Source organism: Ranitomeya imitator, chromosome 6 (genome assembly GCF_032444005.1).
Source record: "Ranitomeya imitator isolate aRanImi1 chromosome 6, aRanImi1.pri, whole genome shotgun sequence".
In the NCBI taxonomy this organism is placed as follows: Eukaryota; Metazoa; Chordata; class Amphibia; order Anura; family Dendrobatidae; genus Ranitomeya; species Ranitomeya imitator.
This window is the reverse complement of record NC_091287.1, coordinates 449,888,507-449,912,715: the sequence shown is the minus strand read 5'-3', so window position 1 is coordinate 449,912,715 and position 24,209 is coordinate 449,888,507. Positions and strand designations below refer to the sequence as shown.

General features: G+C 41.3%; 1 protein-coding gene across 1 annotated transcript in view; it reads right to left on the bottom strand.

The window, feature by feature from the left end:
* Window positions 1–445: 445 nt before the first annotated feature.
* PRDM14 (PR/SET domain 14) overlaps window positions 446–24,209 on the bottom strand; it is a 49,813-nt gene continuing 26,049 nt past the window's right edge. The window contains exons 9-13 of the mRNA XM_069732333.1: window positions 23,869–24,139; window positions 22,957–22,962; window positions 4,455–4,657; window positions 1,965–2,066; window positions 446–673 (exon numbers count right to left, since the gene is read on the bottom strand). Of these exons, the coding sequence (XP_069588434.1) occupies window positions 446–673; window positions 1,965–2,066; window positions 4,455–4,657; window positions 22,957–22,962; window positions 23,869–24,139 (810 nt within the window). The remainder of the gene's footprint in view (window positions 674–1,964; window positions 2,067–4,454; window positions 4,658–22,956; window positions 22,963–23,868; window positions 24,140–24,209) is intronic.

Below are 24,209 nucleotides of genomic sequence, written 5' to 3'. Positions count from 1 at the left end.
AAAAAGTAATTACACCTTTGTTTTGGGAGTTTTATTGTTAAAGAGTTCGGTATATATGACCTGGCAACATGATTCTTCAGGTCAGAAAGATTACAGTAAATAAAAAAAACATATAGTTTTCAATATTGCAGTGGTTTTAAAAAATACTAATAATTTTGGGGGAAAATTGACTTGTCACCATTTTCTGAGATTTGTCATTTTAATTTTTCCACAAGTGGGGCAGTGCAAGGGCTTGTCATATGTTTTGATCACTTTTTAGTGCTAGCTCCGACTGCATCAGTTACTGTTGGGTGCAGGATCCGCTCCATATATTGAAGGTGCACAGCTCCCTTAAAGAAGCGTTCATTAAATGTTCGATGCCCATCATTAAGGGGTTAATCACAATAAGGAAATTAAATAGAATTGGGACAGGCTAAATGATCCGGTGATGAGTGGGAGCAGACGCTCAGAGAGCAGAGTGAACCCGCATGTGATATCGTAACTGCTCCGTCTCCATGAAGTTTTGTCCGCATGTCGTACAGCTGTAGCCTTTCTCCTTTACGTGTGTGCGGCGTACGTGGCTGTCATGCGCAGCATGCGACGCAAAGGCCTTGCCGCAATGTTTGCACTTAAAGGGCTTTTCTCCGGAATGTTGACGTATGTGGGTGCGGAGGATACTGGAAGCTGTAAATGCCTAATTCAAAGAAAAATGAAAGAGAAGATGTGTTGATCCAAGATATATCAGGAAACAATGTAAAAGCTGTTTTTACAGCAGCTGGAAACTATTTTGTGATATTGATGATGAATAATGCGTTACATCACAATATATTGAATTAACAGGAATTTTAAAAAAATGTAAAAGAAAATATATAACTAAAGGAAATGTTATTATAAATAAATGAATCAATATCTTCCATTAATAAATAACAATTGTTTTATATATGGGAGTAATCACTATATTAAATTAACTTTTTATATTGATTATCTTCATAGACAAAAAAACAAGTTTGATTTGCTAATCAATAAGAATTTACAAACATATTTCTAATTACACTTCCTTTAGTGTGTTTTTTTCATTCCCTTAAAACCCTTTATAAAGGGGGAGTCCAGCTCAAGAAGACATATTTGTGCATGTGAAATATTGATAATCATTACCGGTATATATTGATGCCCCAATCTGAAAATATGAGCAACTATCCTTGGTCCCGGCAGTTCCACGTATGGTTTATAAATTTAGGTTTTGGTTCCAGTTATCCAGCAGCCCAGCCTTGTTTCCTTCCATAGCAAACTACTGGATCCATTCTCACTCCAGCGCATTCATCCGGCACATCAGTTGTGGCACTGGACCCTCCAAATGGCCGAATCCTGAAAACACTACACGTTGCGGTTTTCTATTGATTCACCAATTTTGGACTAGAAACTGGTGAAAAAGCCTCCTGACGGCCAGTAGTTTTCTGACATCACTTGTCATGAGTAGAAGCACAAGAAAGCTGATGGCACACATACTTGGAAATCTGATCTCAGGCCTTTCTGCTTCAGTTTGCATCAGTTGTGCCAAGTAATGACAACCAATGTCCAAACAGCGTCATTTGTCGCCAGTCTAGCGCACTACTGCTGAACCAGATCAAAATATGAAACATAGCTTGGTTCCTTGAAGGGGCCAGTACAACTAATGAGTGGGATAAATATAAACGATCCCACAGCAAACAATGCAACGCCAGAGGAAAAAAAATGGATGGCTAGATAGGAGGTTACGAGGCCATCTACAAATCGGCAGAGTGGCTCAGCGATTGGTTGCAGTGCTATCAATGTGGTGTCACCACTGCAGTCGATCTAAACCACTGATACAGCGGCATCAATTCAACATCAATTTGTTTTTTTGTTTTTACACATCAATAGGATGAAGTTAATTGAAAAGGGACAATACAATATAAAAAATGATAGGTCCCACACTCAGCACTACAGTAATAGGGAAGTGTCGTTACCTTGTTGCAGTAGACACACTTGTACGGTCTTTCTCCAGAGTGGACCCTCATGTGCTTGTTAAGACTGGATGACTGGGAGAAGCTCTTCCCACACACCGTGCACTGTAACAGAACAGACAGGTGTCAATCACACAATCACATTTTTACATTGCTGACTTAGCAGGGTTGAGATTGTTCTAGGAAGCAAAGTGCTGAGGGGTTTTGCCATTTGGCACAGTTCATCTTGATACAATCGTGTATTATCTTTCCTTTTACGTAGGACTCCAGATAGATTGATGAACTGGCTTAATACACAGTCAGTACGGAGACAATTTTAAAGGGACACTAACCCTAACGTATCCCAATTTCTTGCACAATTGAATGCAGTTTTGTATTGGGGAGAACAGAGACTATTTGGATTGCAAGTATTTGCATCCATTTCCATATAATTCCAGCTTATAATTAGGATTTACCGCCCCTTTAACGAATGTAACTCAGATCTCATTTCAATATATTAGAAACATCTTCGATAACTGTCAGTCCGCATCTGCCATCCAGGGAGAATGGAGACCCACCACCCCAGTTACATTAGTTGGTCGGCTAGTCTCGACAAAATCAGGGGGTTTACCAAACCTTTATCTGATGTGTGTAGTCACCTTTATACAACTGGAAAAATATGGACAACAAGGCAGTCATAAATAACTATGCAGACAGGTATTTAGGACTCATTTATGGGCCTGTTTTTAGTGTGCATCCAGGTACCAAGGTCTTATGTCAGGGAGGCAAAAACCTTGCATTGATCCTAGATACATCTCTAATATTACACACAATGCATTAGTTCCAAATATGTGTAAAACACTCAAGAAAATCATCGCAGCCAACTGAACTGTTAAATAATGTAAGCCGGCCCGTGAAATGGAAGTGTGTCTCATTGAGCCAGGCCTGGATCTATTTCAGTTTACAAGCCTTTCAGATCTAAATAAGGGGCCTCCAGCCAAACCCTACTGAGATAATGGCAGCCACCCATAACTTCATTAACGCTTCCTCTGCTGGAGACAAAAGACCATTTATCACTGGATTCTGCTGGATGCAGGCTCAGACTGGCACACCGGGAAACAGGTGAATCCTGGTGGGCCTCTGTTCAGGTGCTGGCCCATCCCTGCTATATTAGCACAATATACATGATTCACTATGTACGGAAAAAGGCAATATCTCCTCATTCATTTAACACACTACCAAGTATATTCTTATTATATAGAGGTATAGCTAAATGAGTGAACCAGGGTAATATAGTTTCAGAACAGTGTGCCCCCAGAGTCAATGTTACTGGTGGGTCCTTGGCACCTCAGTCCGATAGTGGCAGGATAAGTATATAAGGCAATGTTTGGACTGTTGATCTGAAGAAAATGAATAACTGGGACTTTTAGATATGTAAAATGAAACAAAAAAGGGCGTCCCTCATGTAAAACCTTGACAGATTAGTATAAAGAGCAGAGGTTTCCAACAGGGGAATGATCATCTCTTTGATGTTGTGTACAAGCGGATCACACCCTGTCATTGGGTAGGAAGTGCTGTAGTGACTGCTAACACTTGGCATCTCCCGGAGTGCCCTTCTTTCTGTAGAGGTGTTTTGGAGGGTTCACCAAGTAGGAAAGTATAAAAGATACTAAATTGGCGCTGTCATTCCAACAGAACGTAGCGTCAGTTCAGAGGTAAGGGAAGTGAGGATATTTGTACATTGTCTTAGTAATAAAATAACATCTCTTTCCACTAGACTCAGGCTACCTTCCTTTGGAGTTACAGCTACAAATTGTCGTCCTTATTCTACAATATACTCGAATAGTGGGAAAAAAGTGGTTGATCTATGCTGCTGGGTTTGGATCCACAATAAAGACCCTATATACCGAATCAAAATGTCTATTCGATTTCATTCTCAACATGTTTCAAAGTTCGAAAGCTTCTTCAGGAGAACCAATGTGAGAATACATTGGTGAAATAAAGCATTAATCTATAGGTTTACCTGCTGCTAATTAACAAGTAAAGTCTGTGAAATTCCGTGCCATTGCCATAATAAACCATCAGCAGAATACAGACTCTCCCTAGTAAGAGCCCATATTCTGTTCTGGTGAAGCGGACACTGCCTGCCTCTTATGGGACTGACATAGTATAGTAATACAAAACACTAGGTTCAGGATATTACAGCTTCTGCTCTGAAATGAATGCTCTACTGCCGGACACACAAATAGAATTCAGAATAATTAGAATTTACATTAAACAGAAAGCAAAAGTAGATAATACAGACTTTAGTGTCCAATTGAGAAATAAAAAAAAATAAGAAAATATAGGCAGACATACAGAATCGTCAATCAACTACCATCTTCTAGAACCAATTCTTAACATCCACATTCAGCTGCCATCAGCTACAGAGCCACATGCAAAGGGCCCAAGAGATAAATGTGGCACCAAGCTGCTGGTTGGAGAGAACGGTGGAGAAATAATGGTAGCACTTACTTTGTGGGGTCTGTGCTTCTCATGAACATGTAAGATGTGAATCCTCAGTCTGTCCCTCTTCTCAAAAGACCTCTTACACAGATTGCAGGGAAATTTTCTGTCCCCTTGGTCCACACAGCGGGTGTATTTAAGGTGCTTATCCCGGTAATATTTGTAGGCGAACACTTTACCACATCTGTCACATTTGTAACCCTCTCTAGACTCTATAGGGGTAAGCAACAAATACAACATGACATTCCAAAAAAGCCAACACTTGAGCCCGTGCCGCTCTCACATTACAAGATTAAAAGAAGGTAAAATGTTCAATAAGTTGAAATCATTCAAGGTACCTGTACTAGTGGGTGTATACAGTGGCTTGTAAAAGTTTGAGCACCCAAGGACAAAATTACCGTTATTGTGAACAGTTAAGCAAGTTGAAGATGAAATCATCTCTAAAAGGCCTAAAGTTAGAGATTACACGTTTCCTTTGTATTTTAAGCAAAACAATAACACACGCGAGATGATAAGACACAGCCCAAATTTTGGGGTTTAAAATAGGAAAAAAAATTAAATAAAATGGTGGTGCATGATAGTTCTTTTTTAACGGTAGTTTACATGGGGGGTGGAGGAGGTAGAGTGGGGTCACCTGAGCCAGTATCGCTGCTTCAGGAGGCTGACGGTGGCAGGCGGTGGACTTTGGAGAAATGGCCACTGAAGGCGAGTCATGCTCAGGTTGAGATCTCAGGAGAAGAGATCTTGTCTCTGCAAGATTTCGTCTTTCGAAATCTTAATCTGTTCATGCACGGCTATTTTCCCAAAGTCTGCTGCAGGGAAATCATTGGAAAAGGAGACTCAAAAATATCTTATGAGAGCCCAGGGCCCGCAGCATTGCTCCAAACCTGGCACAGACGCCGGCCTTCCGAGGCAGCGACCCTATCTCCTGTGAACCCACTCCACCACCACCACTACCCCCCTCCCCCCCAGTAAGCTCACTTCATATTATAAGACAAACCCCCATTTTCCTCCAAAATTTTAAGGAAACTGGATGAAAAAAAGTGCGTCTTATAATCCAAAAATACTGTAAATTTTCATCTTTTACATTTTAGAAATTACAAAAAGGAAAATGCACCGACGCAAAAGTTGAGCACTCTGAAATCTAGTAGCACCTCCTTTTGCAAGTATACAGCTTGTGAACACTTTTTAAAGCCAGCCAAGAGTCTTTCAATTCTTGTTTGAGGTAGTCTATTGTGAATTTTGACTTGTGTTTAGGATCATTATCTATTTGTAGAAGCCATCAGTTTTACAACTTCAGCTTTTTTTGCAGATGGTGTTATGTTTGCCTTAAGAATTTGTTGAAATTTCATTCATGCTTCACTCTATCCATGTAATATTCCCCGTACCATAGGCTGCAACACAACTCCAAAGCATGATTGTTCCACCCCCATGCTTAATGGTTGTCGAGAAGATCTTTTTTGGAAATTAGTTTGCCCTGTTTTCTCCACACATACCTTTGATCATTGGTCCACAGGACTTGTTTCCAAAATGCATCAGGTTCTTTTACACGTTCATTTGCATACTTCTGAAGCTGAACTTAATGGTGAGGATGCAGAAGCGGTTTTCTTCTGATGACTGTTCTGTGAAGACCATATTTGGTATATCTTGACTTCCACTGTTCCTGCTAACTGCCATTTCTTAATTACATTTCAAATTGAGCAAAGGGCAACTTGAAAACATTTTGCTATCTTCTTATAGCCTTCTCCTGTTTTGTGGGCCACCATCATTTTCTTTTTGCAGTTCTAGGCAGTTGCTTAGAAGAACCCATGGCTGCTGTTTTTGGCACAAGGTTAGAGGAGGCTGGGTTCTTATAAAGCTGGGAAATATACATCACCTGGCCTTTACTAACGATGATAGTGAACAAACCATAATGCTAATAGGTTAATTAAGGTCTGTAACCTCGGTCAAAGTTATCTGAGCACACAAATCTCCAAGGGTGCCCAAACTTTTGCATAGACCAATTTTCCTTTTTGTAATTTTTAATATGTAAAAAATTACATTTTTTTTGTATAAAATACAAAGGAAATGTGTCTTCTTTAACATTAAGCCTTTTAGAGATCATTTCATCTTCAACTTATCTGTTCACAATAACAGTAATTTTGACCATAGGTGCCCAAACTATTACATGCCACTGTAAGGGTACCGTCACACAGTGAAATTTTGATCGCTACGACGGCACGATTCGTGACGTTCGAGCGATATATCTGTGACGTTCGAGCGATATCGCAATGTCTGACACGCTCCTGCAATCAGGGACCCCGCTGAGAATCGTACGTCGTAGCAGATCGTTTGAAACTTTCTTTCGTCGTCTAGTGTCCCGCTGTGGCGGCATGATCGCATGGTGTAACATATATCGTATACGATGTGCGCATAGTAACCAACGGCTTCTACATCGCACATACGTCATGAAATTATCGCTCCAGCGTCGTACATTGCAAAGTGTGACAGCAGTCTACGACGCTGGAGCGATATTGTTACGACGCTGGAGCGTCACGGATCGTACCGTTGTAGCGATCAAAATTTCACTGTGTGACGGTACCCTAAATTGAAGGATAATGCACATTGTATTTTACAATAAGTGAATCACTAGCAGTTAATGACTGAGCAAATAATCCTGCTCATCAGAATATGCTAATGTCAATACCAATTACTGAGCCGGCTTTATCTGCAAGTCGTCAGCTCAGCACTGGATTCTCCTAGTAAGGATTACAGCACACGTTTATACACACTTATTCACCTGTCAATAACAGATCGCACCCCGTGTACAGTAACAAGCAGGTAATGAATTCTAGTGCTGCACACAATCATATTACACTACATTGTGTGTGATTATTATATGTTACTAATCTGGATTATTCTACTGTTATAGAGGAATTTGGCAGAAAAAAATGTACCGTAGTTAAAGTAATAATATTCAATTTTCTAATATACATTAGTAATATTAATAGTAAAAATAATTAACAATATAATGTGCTAATTTCAGTTTGATTTTATGATAATATATTGTTATAGGCACATCCTACCAAGGACACCATCTGTATGGAGTTTATACATCCTCCCCGTGTTTGTGTGGGTTTCTTCCGGGTTTTCTGGTTTCCTCCCACACTCCAAGGACATGGTGATAGGGAATCTAGATTGTGGGCCCCAATGGGAACAGTGCTGATAATGTCTGAAAAGTGCTGTGGAATATGATGGCACTATGTAAGCAACGCATAATAATAAATAATAATATTGCAAATCATAGAATGTTAGAGTTGGAAGGGACCTCCAGGGTCATTTGGGTGCAGCCCCCTGCACGATGCAGGATTCACTAAACCATCTCAGACAGGTGTCTGTCCAGCCTCTGTGTGAAGACTTCCATTGAAGGAGAACTCGCCACATCTCGTGGCAGCCTGTTCCACTCATTGATCACCCTCACTGTCAAAAAGTTTTTTTTTCTAATATCTAATTTGTATCTTCTCCCTTTCTGTTTCATTCCATTGCTTCTCCTGTTTCCCTGTGCAAATGAGAATAAGGATGATCCCTCTACACTGTGACATCCTTCAGATATTTGTAGACAGCTATTAAAACTCCTCTTAGCCTTCTTTTTTGTAAGCTAAACATTCCCAGATCCTTTACCCATTCATCGTAGGACATACTTTACAGTCCGCTCACCATCCTGGTAGCTCTTCTCTGAACCTGCTCCAGTTTTTCGATGTTTTTTTAAAATGTGGTGCCCAGAACTGGACACAGTATTCCAGATAAGAACTGACCAAAAAGGAGTAGAGGGGGATAATTACTTCATGTGATCTAGACTCTATGCTTCTCTTCATACATCCTAGAACTGTGTTTGCCTTTTCTGTTGCTGCATCACACTGTTGACTCCTGTGCGGTCTGTCATCTTTTAGTATACCTACAGTTGTGGTCAAAAGTATTGACACCCCTGCAATTCTGTCAGATAATACTCAGTTTCTTCCTGAAAATGTTTGCAAACACAAATTCTTTGTTATTATTATCTTCATTTAATTTGTCTTAAATGAAAAAAAAACACAAAAAGAATTGTTCTAAAGCCAAATTGGATATAATTCCACACCAAACATAAAAAGGGGGTGGACAAAAGTATTGGCAATGTTCGAAAAATCATGTGATGCTTCTCTAATTTGCGTAATTAACAGCACCTGTAACTTACCTGTGGCACCTAACAGGTGTTGGCAATAACTAAATCACACTTGCAGCCAGTTGACATGGATTAAAGTTGACTCAACCTCTGTCCTGTGTCCTTGTGTGTACCATATTGAGCATGGAGAAGAGAAAGAAGATCAAAGAACTGTCTGAGGACTTGAGAAACCAAATTGTGAGGAAGCATGAGCAATCTCAAGTCCATCTCCAAAGACCTGAATGTTCCTGTGTCTACCGTGTGCAGTGTCATCAAGAAGTTTAAAGCCCATGGCACTGTGGCTAACCTCCCTAGATGTGGACGGAAAAGAAAAATTGACAAGAGATTTCAACACAAGATTGTGCGGATGTTGGATAAAGAACCTCGACTAACATCCAAACAAGTTTAACCCCTTTACCCCCAAGGGTGGTTTGCACGTTAATGACCAGGCCAATTTTTACAATTCTGACCACTGTCCCTTTATGAGGTTATAACTCCGAAACGCTTCAACGGATCCTGGTGATTCTGACATTGTTTTCTCGTGACATATTGTACTTCATGATAGTGGTAAAATTTCTTTGATAGTACCTGCGTTTATTTGTGAAAAAAACGGAAATTTGGCGAAAATTTTGAAAATTTCGCAATTTTCAAACTTTGAATTTTTATGCAATTAAATCACAGAGATATGTCACACAAAATACTTAATAAGTAACATTTCCCACATGTCTCCTTTACATCAGCATAATTTTGGAACCAATTTTTTTTTTTGTTAGGGAGTTATAAGGGTTAAAAGTTGACCAGCAATTTCTCATTTTTACAACACCATTTTTTTTTAGGGACCACGTCTCATTTGAAGTCATTTTGAGGGGTCTATATGATAGAAAATGCCCAAGTGTGACACCATTCTAAAAACTGCACCCCTCAAGGTGCTCAAAACCACATTCAAGAAGTTTATTAACCCTTCAGGTGTTTAATAGGAATTTTTGGAATGTTTAAATAAAAATGAACATTTAACTTTTTTACACAAAAAATTTACTTCAGCTCCAATTTGTTTTATTTTACCAAGGGTAACAGGAGAAATTGGACCCAAAAAGTTGTTGTCCAATTTGTCCTGAGTACGCTGATACCCCATATGTGGCAGTAAACCACTGTTTGGGCGCATGGGAGAGCTCGGAAGGGAAGGAGCGCAGTTTGACTTTTCAATGCAAAATTGACAGAAATTGAGATGGGACGCCATGTTGCGTTTGGAGAGCCACTGATGTGCCTAAACATTGAAACCCCCCACAAGTGACACCATTTTGGAAAGTAGACCCCCTAAGGAACTTATCTAGAGGTGTGGTGAGCACTTTGACCCACCAAGTGCTTCACAGAAGTTTATAATGCAGAACCGTAAAAATAAAAAATCATATTTTTTCACAAAAATTATATTTTTGCCCCCAATTTTTTATTTTTCCAAGGGTAAGAGAAGAAATTGGACCTCAAAAGTTGTTGTCCAATTTGTCCCGAGTACGCTGATACCCCATATGTGGCAGTAAACCACTGTTTGGGCGCATGGGAGAGCTCGGAAGGGAAGGAGCGCCGTTTGACTTTTCAATGCAAAATTGACAGGAATTGAGATGGGACGCCATGTTGCGTTTGGAGAGCCACTGATGTGCCTAAACATTGAAACCCCCCACAAGTGACACCATTTTGGAAAGTAGACCCCCTAAGGAACTTATCTGGATGTGTGGTGAGCACTTTGACCCACCAAGGGCTTCACAGAAGTTTATAATGCAGAGCCATAAAAATAAAACAAAATTTTTTTCCCACAAAAATTATTTTTTAGCCCCCAGTTTTGTATTTTCCCTAGGGTAACAGGAGAAATTGGACCACAAAAGTTGTTGTCCAATTTGTCCTGAGTACGCTGATACCCCATATGTGGGGGGGAACCACCGTTTGGGCGCATGGGAGGGTTCGGAAGGGAAGGAGCGCCATTTGGAATGCAGACTTAGATGGAATGGTCTGCAGGCGTCACATTGCGTTTGCAGAGCCCCTAATGTACCTAAACAGTAGAAACCCCCCACAAGTGACACCATTTTGGAAAGTAGACCCCCTAAGGAACTCATCTTGATGTGTTGTGAGAGCTTTGAACCCCCAAGTATTTCACTACAGTTTATAACGCAGAGCCATGCAAATAAAAAATATTTTTTTTTCCACAAAAATTATATTTTAGCCCCCAGTTTTGTATTTTTCCAAGGTTAGCAGGAGAAATTGGACCCTAAATGTTGTTGTCCAATTTGTCCTGAGTACGCTGATACCCGATATGTGGGGGGGAACCACCGTTTGGGCGCATGGGAGGGCTCGGAAGGGAAGGAGCATCATTTGGAATGCAGACTTAGATGGATTGGTCTGCAGGCGTCACATTGCGTTTGCAGAGCCCCTAATGTACCTAAACAGTAGAAACCCCCCACAAGTGACCCCATATTGGAAACTAGACCCCTCAATGAACTTATCTAGATGTGTTGTGAGAACTTTGAACCCCCAAGTGTTTCACTACAGTTTATAACGCAGAGCCGTGAAAATAAAAAATCTTTTTGTTTTCCCACAAAAATTATTTTTTAGCCCCCAGTTTTGTATTTTCCCAAGGGTAACAGGAGAAATTGGTCCACAAAAGTTGTTGTCCAATTTGTCCTGAGTACGCTGATACCCCATATGTTGGGGTAAACCCCTGTTTGGGCACACAGGAGAGCTCGGAAGGGAAGGAGCACTGTTTTACTTTTTCAACGCAGAATTGGCTGGAATTGAGATCGGACGCCATGTCGTGTTTGGAGAGCCCCTGATGTGCCGAAACAGTGGAAACCCCCCAATTATAACTGAAACCCTAATCTAAACACACCCCTAACCCTAATTCCAACGGTAACCCTAACCACACCTCTAACCCTGACACACCCCTAACCCTAATCCCAACCCTATTCCCAACTGTAAATGTAATCTAAACCCTAACCCTAACTTTAGCCCCAACCCTAACTGTAGCCCCAACCCTAACCCTAACCCTAATCCTAGCCCTAACCCTAGCCCTAACCCTAACCCTAGCCCTAACCCTAGCCCTAACCCTAGCCCTAACCCTAGCCCTAACCCTAGCCCTAGCCCTAGCCCTAACCCTAGCCCTAACCCTAGCCCTAACCCTAGCCCTAAAACTAACCCTAACCCTAACCCTAACCCTAGCCCTAACCCTAGCCCTAACCCTAGCCCTAACCCTAGCCCTAACCCTAGCCCTAACCCTAGCCCTAGCCCTAACCCTAGCCCTAACCCTAGCCCTAACCCTAGCCCTAACCCTAGCCCTAGCCCTAGCCCTAACCCTAGCCCTAACCCTAGCCCTAACCCTAGCCCTAAAACTAACCCTAACCCTAACCCTAACCCTAGCCCTAACCCTAGCCCTAACCCTAGCCCTAACCCTAGCCCTAACCCTAGCCCTAATGGGAAAATGGAAATAAATACATTTTTTTTTATTTTTCCCTAACTAAGGGGGTGATGAAGGGGGGTTTGATTTACTTTTATAGCGAGTTTTTTAGCGGATTTTTATGATTGGCAGCCGTCACACACTGAAAGACCCTTTTTATTGCAAAAAATATTTTTTGCAATACCACATTTTGAGAGCTATAATTTTTCCATATTTTGGTCCACAGAGTCATGTGAGGTCTTGTTTTTTGCGGGACGAGTTGACGTTTTTATTGAAAACATTTTTGGGCACGTGACATTTTTTTATCGCTTTTTATTCCGATTTTTGTGAGGCAGAATGACCAAAAGCCAGCTATTCATGAATTTCTATTGGGGGAGGCGTTTATACCGTTCCGCGTTTGGTAAAATTGATAAATCAGTTTTATTCTTCGGGTCAGTACGATTACAGCGATACCTCATTTATATCATTTTTTTATGGTTTGGTGCTTTTATACGATAAAAACTATTTTACAGAAAAAATTATTATTTTTGCATCGCTTTATTCTCAGGACTATAACTTTTTTATTTTTTTGCTGATGATGCTGTATGGCGGCTCTTTTTTGCGGGACAATATGACGCTTTCAGCGGTACCATGGTTATTTATATCTGTCCTTTTGATCGCGTGTTATTCCACTTTTTGTTCGGCGGTATGATAATAAAGCGTTGTTTTTTGCCTCGTTTTTTTTTTTTTTTCTTACGGTGTTTACTGAAGGGGTTAACTAGTGGGCCAGTTTTATAGGTCGGGCCGTTACGGACGCGGCGATACTAAATATGTGTACTTTTATTGTTTTTTTTTTTTTATTTAGATGAAGAAATGTATTTATGGGAATAATATTTTTTTTTTTTTTTCATTATTTTGGAATATTTTTTTTTATTTTTTTTACACATTTGGAAAATTTTTTTTTTACTTTTTTACTTTGTCCCAGGGGGGGACATCACAGATCAGTGATCTGACAGTTTGCACAGCACTCTGTCAGATCACTGATCTGATAGGAGTGCAGGCTGCTTCACAGTGCCTGCTCTGAGCAGGCTCTGTGAAGCCACCTCCCTCCCTGCAGGACCCGGATCCGCGGCCATCTTGGATCCGGGGCTCGAGCAGGGAGGGAGGTGAGGAGACCCTCGCAGCAACGCGATCACATCGCGTTGCTGCGGGGGGCTCAGGGAAGCCCGCAGGGAGCCCCCTCCCTGCGCGGTGCTTCCCTGCACCGCCGGCACATCGCGATCATCTTTGATCGCGGTGTGCCAGGGGTTAATGTGCCGGGGGCGGTCCGTGACCGCTCCTGGCACATAGTGCCGGATGTCAGCTGCGATAAGCAGCTGACACCCGGCCGCGATCGGCCGCGCTCCCCCCGTGAGCGCGGCCGATCGGCTATGACGTACTATCCCGTCCAGGGTCAGATAAGCCCAGGGCACCTCGACGGGATAGTACGTCTAAGGTCACAGAGGGGTTAAGCAGCCCTGCAGTCCGAGGGTACAACAGTGTCAACCCGTACTATCCGTCGGCATCTAAATGAAAAGGGACTGTATGGTAGGAGACCCAGGAAGACCCCACTTCTTACCCCGAGATATAAAAAAGCCAGGCTGGAGTTTGCCAAAACTTACCTGAAAAAGCCTAAAACGTTTTGAATGTTCTCTGGTCAGATGAGACAAAAGTAGATCTTTTTGGGCAAAGGCATCAACATAGAGTTTACAGGAGAAAAAAAGAGGCATTCAAAGAAAAGAACACGGTCCCTACAGTCAAACATGGCGGAGGTTCCCTGATGTTTTGGGGTTGCTTTGCTGCCTAAGGCACTGGACTGCTTGACCGTGTGCATGGCATTATGAAGTCTGAAGACTACCAACAAATTTTGCAGCATAATGTAGGGCCCAGTGTGAGAAAGCTGGGTCTCCCTCAGAGGTCATGGGTCTTCCAGCAGGACAATGACCCAAAACACACTTCAAAAAGCACTGGAAAATGGTTTGAGAGAAAGCACTGGAGACTTCTAAGGTGGCCAGCAATGTGTCCAGACCTGAATCCCATAGAACACCTGTGGAGAGATCTAAAAATGGCAGTTTGGAGAAGGCACCTTCAAATATCAGGGACCTGGAGCAGTTTGCCAAAGAAGAATGGTCTAAAATTCCAGCAGAGCATTGTAAGAAACTCATTGATGGTTACCGGAAGCGGTTGGTCGCAGTTATTTTGGCTAAAGGTTGTGCAACCAAGTATTAGGCTGAGGGTGCCAATACTTTTGTCTGGCCCATTTTTGGAGTTTTGTGTGAAATGATCAGTGTTTTGCTTTTTGCTTCATTCTCTTTTGTGTTTTTTTCATTTAAGACAAATTAATGGAAGATAATAATACCAAAGAATTTGTGTTTGCAATCATTTTCAGGAAGAAACTGAGTATTATCTGACAGAATTGCAGGGGTGTCAATACTTTTGGCCACAACTGTAAGTCTTTTTCACAAGTGCTGTTGATCAGTTCTGTTCCTCCCATTCTGTAGACGTCATTTTTATTTTTCTTGCCCAGATGTAGAATCTTGCATTTCTCACTGTTAAATATCCTTATATTAGTCATTGCCCGTTCTTCAAGCTTATTTAGATCCTTCTGGATCTTGTCTCTGTCTTCTCTATTGTTAGCTGTCCCTCCTAACTTTGCATCATCTGCAAATATGATTAGTTCACCTTCAGTTCCCTAATTTAGGTAATTTATAAAAATGTTGAACAACACTGGGACCAGGACAGAGGCTTCTAGTACCCCACTTGAATCACTCTTCCTATGTGCAACCATTTATTGCCACTCCTTGAGTACGATCACTGATCCAGGTATGAATCCACCTAACCATAGCCTTGTCAATCCCAAACTTGGCTGGTCATTATAAGATATTATGCGCTCATGTATTATAATGCATGTGTCACTATATTTTATTAATAAGATGTATCTGGAATTGATTTCTTTAGTCTGTGAAATATCTCTATTGTTTTTTGTGTATCTGTGTATAATAATAATATTTTTATATAGCACTAACACATTATCATCGCTGTCCCCGATTGGGCTCACAATCTAAATTCCCCATTAGTATGTCTTTGGAATGTGGGAGGAAACCGGAGAACCCAGAGGAAACCCACGCAACCACGGAGAGAACATACAAACTCTTTGCAGATATTGTCCTTGATGAGATTTGAACCCAGGACTCCAGAGCTGCAAGGATGTAGTGCTAACCACTGAGCCACCATGCTGCCCTGTGTTAGATAGATAGATAGATAGATAGATAGATAGATAGATAGATAGATAATAGATAGATTAATATATGTGTGTGTATGAGCATAATATACATATATGCACAGATATATGTTATATATATATATTCATTGATTTTGTATATGTGTGTATAAATGAGATGATAGATAGATAGATAGATAGATAGATAGATAGATAGATAGATAGATAGATAGATAGATAGATATTGTAAAAAAAAAAAAGAACAGCACAATACCTCAGGTCTCCTCAGCAAAGCATCCAATACTTGCACCAATCCAGACAAAAAAAAATTAAAATGTGGATATATTCAGACCCACATGGCATGGCCTACTTGAAATTGGGTCTGAATAAAATCCACATTTCTTCAATTTAAAAGTCTATGGAGTGCTGCCTTCCCTTTCACTTTTTTGTTTAGATAAATAGATCTATAGATGATAGATAGATAGATGATTGATAGATAGATAGATAGATAGATAGATAGATAGATCTATAGATAGATGATAGATAGACAGATAGACAGATAGATAGATAGATAGATAGATCTATAGATAGGAGATAGATAGATAGATAGATAGATAGATAGATAGATAGATCTATAGATAGATGATAGACAGATAGATAGATAGATAGATAGATAGATAGATAGATAGATAGATAGATAGATCTATAGATAGGAGATAGATAGATAGATAGATAGATAGATAGATAGATAGATAGATAATAGATAGATAGATATGATAGATAGATAGATGATAGATAGATAGATAGATAGATAGATAGATAGATAGACAGATCTATAGATGATAGATAGATAGATAGATAGATAGATAGATAGATAGATAGATAGATCTATAGATAGGAGATAGATAGATAGATAGATAGATAGATAGATAGATAGATAGATAGTTCTTTAGATAGATGATAGATAGACAGATAGATAGATAGATAGATAGATAGATCTATAGATAGATAGATAGATAGATAGATAGATAGATAGATAGATAGATAGATATGATAGATAGATAGATGATTGATAGATAGATAGATAGATAGATAGATAGATAGATAGATAGATAGATAGATGATAGGTAGATAGATCTATAGATGATAGATAGATAGATAGATAGATAGATAGATAGATAGATAGATAGATCTATAGATGATAGATAGATAGATAGATAGAGAGATCTATAGATAGATATGGGATAGATAGATAGATAGATAGATAGATAGATAGATAGATAGATAGATAGATAATAGATAGATAGATAGATAGATAGATAGATAGATGATAGATAGATAGATAGATAGATAGATAGATAGATAGATAGATAGACAGATCTATAGATGATAGATAGATAGATAGATAGATAGATAGATCTATAGATAGGAGATAGATAGATAGATAGATAGATAGTTCTTTAGATAGATGATAGATAGACAGATAGATAGATAGATAGATAGATAGATAGATCTATAGATGATAGATAGATAGATAGAGAGATCTATAGATAGATATGGGATAGATAGATAGATAGATAGATAGATAGATAGATAGATAGATAATAGATAGATAGATAGATAGATAGATAGATAGATAGATGATAGATAGATAGATAGACAGATCTATAGATGATAGATAGATAGATAGATAGATAGATAGATAGATAGATAGATAGATATGATAGATAGATAGATAGATAGATAGATAGATAGATAGATAGATAGATAGATAGATAGATAGATAGATGATTGATAGATAGATAGATAGATAGATAGATAGATAGATAGATGATAGGTAGATAGATCTATAGATGATAGATAGATAGATAGATAGATAGATCTATAGATGATAGATAGATAGATAGATAGATAGATAGATAGATAGATAGATAGATAGATAGATCTATAGATGATAGATAGATAGATAGAGAGATCTATAGATAGATATGGGATAGATAGATAGATAGATAGATAGATAGATAGATAGATAGATAGATAATAGATAGATAGATAGATAGATAGATAGATAGATAGATAGATGATAGATAGATAGATAGACAGATCTATAGATGATAGATAGATAGATAGATAGATAGATAGATAGATAGATAGATCTATAGATAGGAGATAGATAGATAGATAGATAGTTCTTTAGATAGATGATAGATAGATAGATAGATAGATAGATAGATAGATAGATAGATAGATAGATAGATAGATAGATAGATAGATCTATAGATAGATAGATAGATAGATAGATAGATAGATAGATATGATAGATAGATAGATAGATAGATAGATAGATAGATGATTGATAGATAGATAGATAGATAGATAGATAGATAGATAGATAGATAGATAGATGATAGGTAGATAGATCTATAGATGATAGATAGATAGATAGATAGATAGATCTATAGATGATAGATAGATAGATAGATAGATAGATAGATAGATAGATAGATAGATAGATAGATCTATAGATGATAGATAAATAGATAGAGAGATCTATAGATAGATATGGGATAGATAGATAGATAATAGATAGATAGATAGATAGATCACAAAGCAACGCAAATTACCAAGCAGCAAATGACACAGCCACACAGAAAATAAGGGCCGAAATGTGTGAAATGAAATATCAATACAAGGCAGCACTACAGGAAATGGGGGAGCTGAAAAAAGACAATGATCAACTCCGAAAGGAGATTAGAGAATTAAAAGCCCATAGCCCTGGACATCTGAACCAGCAGGGGGCAACGAAAACAAGCCAGAGAGCAGACAATATGGCCACCACTGAACCCCATCAGCAGCACCGTAGCCCACCCAAGACATCACAAAGTCCTGATACTGTCCTAATAATGGACTCAAATCCTGAAACCAGAGAGATGGAAGAGAGAACAGAACCAGCCACCAGCAAAGCCAGCACCACAGACCCTCGTCAGCAGCACCGTAGCCCACCCAAGACATCACAAAGTCCTGATACTGTCCTAATAATGGACTCAAATCCTGAAACCAGAGAGATGGAAGAGAGAACAGAACCAGCCACCAGCAAAGCCAGCACCACAGACCCTCGTCAGCAGCACCGTAGCCCACCCAAGACATCACAAAGTCCTGATATTGTCCTAATAATGGACTCAAATGGGAAGTACCTAAATACACAGCGGCTATTCCCAGGAAAACAGGTCCGTACAATCCGCTGTGCAAGTATTGAACAGGTGACAGAGGTCATCAGTAGACCACGGTTTACCAACCCAAAGCACATTATTATACACACGGGTACAAACAATCGGCCAGACCAGCAGATCGCAGAACAACTGATCAACCTGGCAAAGATGGCAAACCTAAAATTCCGGGACAGTAAAATCATTCTGTCATCGCTGCTTCCAAGAAAGGACATACCCAGGCAAACCACCCAAGCCATCAATGCAGAACTGACTGAAAAGATCAAGACTGTGCCAAACGTGACCCTGGCACAACACCTCTCCATAAACAACAGTCACCTGCACGATGATAAACACCTCAACAAACAAGGGGTCAGCCTCCTGGCCAAAGAGCTGAAGGACATCGTGCTAAACAGAGACCCCGGGCCTGGATTCAACAGTGGCCATAATCACACTGAAAGACCCCCGAGAACGATAAAGCAGAAAACCCCAAGGCTACCTCCTGGAGCTGGAAACAAAGCTCTTCACCCAGTGTCAGACCATCGGAGGTGGAGACCTCCACCGAGGACACCACCAAGCCCACACAGATACATGCAGAGCAGAGATAGGGATGAGATAATAAACCTGCTCAATGCACTGCGCAGAATAATAATGTGACCGGATGGAACCAAGCACCACTATAAAACTGTCAGAAATCCAGTTTGTCCCACACAGCCATACTCATTACAAGGTATATACACACAAACCACACAGAAGAATGTCTTCACTTACAATCAGCAGCTGGAATATCCAGGGTCTCAACGCCTCAACCTTTGGATCTAAAACAAAGGACCCTGATTTTATACAAAGTATGAAAAATATAGACATTCAGATCCTCCTGGAAACATGGACCAGAGCCGAAAACGAATCCCTGGTGCCTATTGGATACAAGGAATTCTTGGTCCATGCCCAGAAAAATAAAAACATCAAACAGGGCCGGGGCTCAGGAGGAGTAGCGATCTGGTATAAAGAGGAGCTCCACCAGTACATCAAACCGGTGAAGAAAGGAGGCAGCCACATATGGATCAGAATCAGCAGCTCCATCCTCACCTGCCAGTCTGATGTCCACCTCTGTGCCACCTATATACCACCGCCAGAGTCCCCCTACTTCAATCCAGACTGCTTCGAAATCTTACAAAGAGAAGCCGCCCATTATCAGGCCCTGGGCAAAGTTCTCATCTTTGGAGACCTCAATGCAAGAACAGGGAGAGAGAGAGACTTCCTGACCACGGATGGAAACATCTACATACTTGGAGCAGAGAATGACGGCCAAGACCCTGTACACACTGAGAGAAACAGCTATGACAGTACAGTCAACAAAAGTGGCAGAAAGCTCCTGAACGTATGTAAAAGTTTAGGACTTCATATCCTTAATGGACGATGCAAGGGTGACTCCTTAGGAAGGTATACACTAAACTCCCATGTAGGGAGGAGTGTAGTTGATTACGCCATTACAGACATGAACCTGGCAGATGTCAGCGCCTTCATAGTCACCCCACAAACGCACCTGTCAGACCACAGCCAACTTCTTCTGTACATGAAATCTACAGAGAAACCATCCACTCAGAAGCCACAGCAGAGCGGCCTCTTCACCCAGCCTCCATCCTATAAATGGTCCAAAATATCGGCACTAAGATATAAAGAAGCTTCCAGAAGACCTGAAATACAGCGGATGCTCCACCACTTCTACAACCTTGAGTACATGCCAAACCCAGAGGGAGTGAACCAAGCAGCAAAGGACCTCAACAATATATTCTACGCAATGGCCAGACTGTCCGACCTTAAAAAAGTCGACTACAAGAGACCAAAAGAAACACAGGTCAATGGCTGGTTTGACAGAGAATGTAAAGCTGTACGGAAGACCCTGAGAACAGCCTCCAACAAGAAACACAGAGACCCCAACCACCTGGGTCTGAGGGAAGCCTATGACTCCATACAAAAGCAGTACAAAACCATCCTCAGGAGGAAGAAGCAGAGTTACATCTCTACGAAGCTCAATCAACTCCAAGACGCCCTCCAAGACCACTCCTTCTGGGAACTATGGAACCACATGGACACCAAAGACAAGAAAAACAACAACCATATCCAAAATGGCAACCTCTGGCTCCAATACTTCAGAGACCTCTATAAAGACATTCCAAAGGAAGGACTAAGCCAAGAACAGGAAAACATAATGGCGAAACTAAAAGCAATGGAGGAAAAAATCAAAAACTTCCAAAACCCGGTGGATACACCTATAACACTACAGGAAGTAACCGAGAGACTCTCCTCCATAAGAAGTAGAAAAGCCGGTGGCCTAGATGGAATCCTACCAGAAATGCTGAAGTACAGCCCACCAGAAATACAGGCTGCAATGGTTAAACTCTTCAATATTGTACTGAGTGCCGGCTACTTCCCTCGTACCTGGAACCAAGGCCTCATCACACCCATCCACAAGAGTGGGGACAGGTATGACCCAGCCAACTACAGAGGCATATGCGTCAGCAGCAACCTGGGAAAACTGTTCAACAGTATCCTGAACAAGAGGATCCTCACCTTCCTCACCGAGCACAACGTCCTCAACAAGAGCCAAGCAGGGTTCATGCCGAACCACCGCACCACTGACCACATCTATACTCTGCACAGCCTCATTCAGAGACACATCTACAATACAAAGAATGGGAAGATATACGCCTGCTTTGTGGACTTTAAAAAGGCCTTTGATTCAGTGTGGCACCCGGGCTTATTCCTGAAACTGCTGGAGAGTGGAATAGGAGGAAAGACCTACGATGTCATCAAAAGCTCCTACACCGAGAGCAGCTGCAGCGTGAGTGTGAGCGGCAAAAGAACGGCTTTTTTCCAGCAGAGCCGCGGAGTAAGACAAGGCTGCAGCCTAAGCCCAACGCTCTTCAACATCTACATCAACGAGCTGGCTACCGCCCTGAAATCCTCCTCAGCACCAGGACTCACCCTCCACGACGCTCAGGTGAAATTCCTGCTGTATGCAGATGACCTGCTGCTGCTGTCACCAACCGAGAAAGGCCTCCAGGACAACCTGAAAATCCTAGAGAAATTCAGCTCCACCTGGGCCCTACCGGTCAACCTAAAGAAAACCAACACCATGGTGTTCCAGAGGAGAAAGAGAAGATCAGACCAACACCCATCATTTATCCTCAACAACTGCGACCTCACAGGAACGGACAAATATACCTACCTGGGCCTAGAGATTCACCGGTCAGGGAACTTCAAACAAGCCATAGAGACCCTGAAAGACAAGGCCTGCAAAACCTTCTATGCCATCCGAAGGACACTCTACCATCTGAAGCCACCAGTGAGGGTCTGGCTAAAAATCTTCGACTCCATCATCGCCCCAATCCTCCTGTATGGCAGCGAAGTCTGGGGTCCTCACACCTACCCAGACTGGTCAAAGTGGGACTCCAGTCCAACAGAAATATTCCACCTGGAATTCTGCAAGCACCTTCTCCAGGTCCATCGGAGCACCTCCAACAGTGCTTGTCGGGCCGAGCTGGGCAGATTCCCTCTACACCTGACAGTTCTAAAGAGGGCGCTGTCATTCCGGGCTCACCTGCATAGGAGCAATCCAAGCTCCCATCACCATAAAGCCCTGATACATGAAGGTGAAACAGAAAAACCAGAACCCCCGGAACAGCCCAGCCAAACCCAACCGGAGCAGAACACCAATCACAACAACCTGACAAAAGCCGGAATTAGGAAGATGGCAGATGAAGGCCAGGAGAGGTATGTCAGTGACTGGAAGAATGATATCATCAGCTCACAGAAACTGACCATGTACCGGAGCCTACAGAGAGACTACAGACTGGCCCCATATCTGGAGAAACTCCCGGACCCCAGAGACCGCCAGATCCTGAGCCGATATAGACTCAGTGCCCACACTCTGGCAATCGAATGTGGCCGACACAGGCAGAGCTACAAGCCCAGGGAGGAAAGACTGTGCCAACACTGTGACCAGGAGGCCATAGAGGACGAAACCCACTTCCTGCTACACTGCTCCAAATACTCAGCAGTGAGGGACACTCACTTCAGGAGACTCTCACATCTCTTCCCAGACTTCATCACCATGAAGGAGGAATAGAAAACATATATCTTGCTGGGAGAAGAAGAGAGAGCGGTGGAGATAGCAGCGCGGTATGTGAGCGAATGCCATAGACTGCGAGAAAGAGAACTATGATGCCATGGACTATAGCCCCCAACCTGGATCTGCCCCATCCACCTCCCCTATGCCATGGACTATAGCCCCCACAATGGACCTGCCCCATCCACCTCCCCTATGCCATGGACTATAGCCCCCAACCTGAACCTGCCCCATCCACCTCCCCTATACCATGGACTATAGCCCCCAACCTGGATCTGCCCCATCCACCTCCCCTATGCCATGGACTATAGCCCCCAACCTGGATCTGCCCCATCCACCTCCCCCCACAGCTCCTACCCAACATCCCCTCAGTCCCTATCCCTATTGCCTCTATACACTTGCTTTGGCAAAACTGATGTGTATTTGGTCCTGCCAATAAAGCTTCTTTGAATCTTGAATCTTGATAGATAGATAGATAGATAGATAGATAGATAGATAGATAGATAGATAGATGATAGATAGATAGATAGATAGATAGATAGATCTATAGATGATAGATAGATAGATAGATAGATAGATAGATAGATAGATAGATAGATAGATAGATCTATAGATGATAGATAGATAGATAGATAGATAGATAGATAGATAGATGATAGATAGATAGATAGATAGATAGATAGATAGATCTATAGATGATAGATAGATAGATAGATAGATAGATAGATAGATAGATAGATAGATAGATAGATCTATAGATAGATGATAGATAGACAGACAGATAGATAGATAGATAGATAGATAGATAGATCTATAGATAGGAGATAGATGGATAGATAGATAGATCTATAGATAGGAGATAGATAGATAGATAGATAGATAGATAGATGATAGATAGATCTATAGATAGGAGATAGATAGATAGAAAGCAGAGACTAAAGAAATAGATTCCAGATACATGTTATTAATACAATATAGTACCATATGCATTTTGATACATTTGCACTTCATAGTATCTTATTTGCAATATTATTCTATATAAATATTATCTATATAAAAATAACATTTTATCCATGATATGAACATCGATTGGAATAAATTAGATGTTATAATATTTCATCACATAGGCAATTGTTAGCTTTCATTGTATTGATCATTTACAGCACGATGTCCTGCTACTAAATCTAATCTAATGGCCATCTCCTGGAGAGCCTGCAGGGCCGTGAATTACCTTCCTCCTGCTGATCGGGGGCTTTGCCCTCGTCTGTGCCCCTCAGGGTGACCGGGATGCCCTGGTGCAGCTCGTAGCAGCCCCCGTACCAGACCAGCAGCTCCTGTCGGGGGCCGATCTCCCTGGAGGTCTCATAGTAAATGTCGCCCTCACACTGAATCGCCACCAGGTTCTGCTCCTGCGGGAATCGGGCACAATTCACAAGCGCCATCCAGTTACCGCAGGCGCCTTTCCCGTCTATGAAGTGGCTGAGCCTGCCATCCTCAAAGATCTGCGGGACACAGGGCACAGAGTCACATCTATACATGGTGCCACCATTCACACTGCGATCATTATATTAT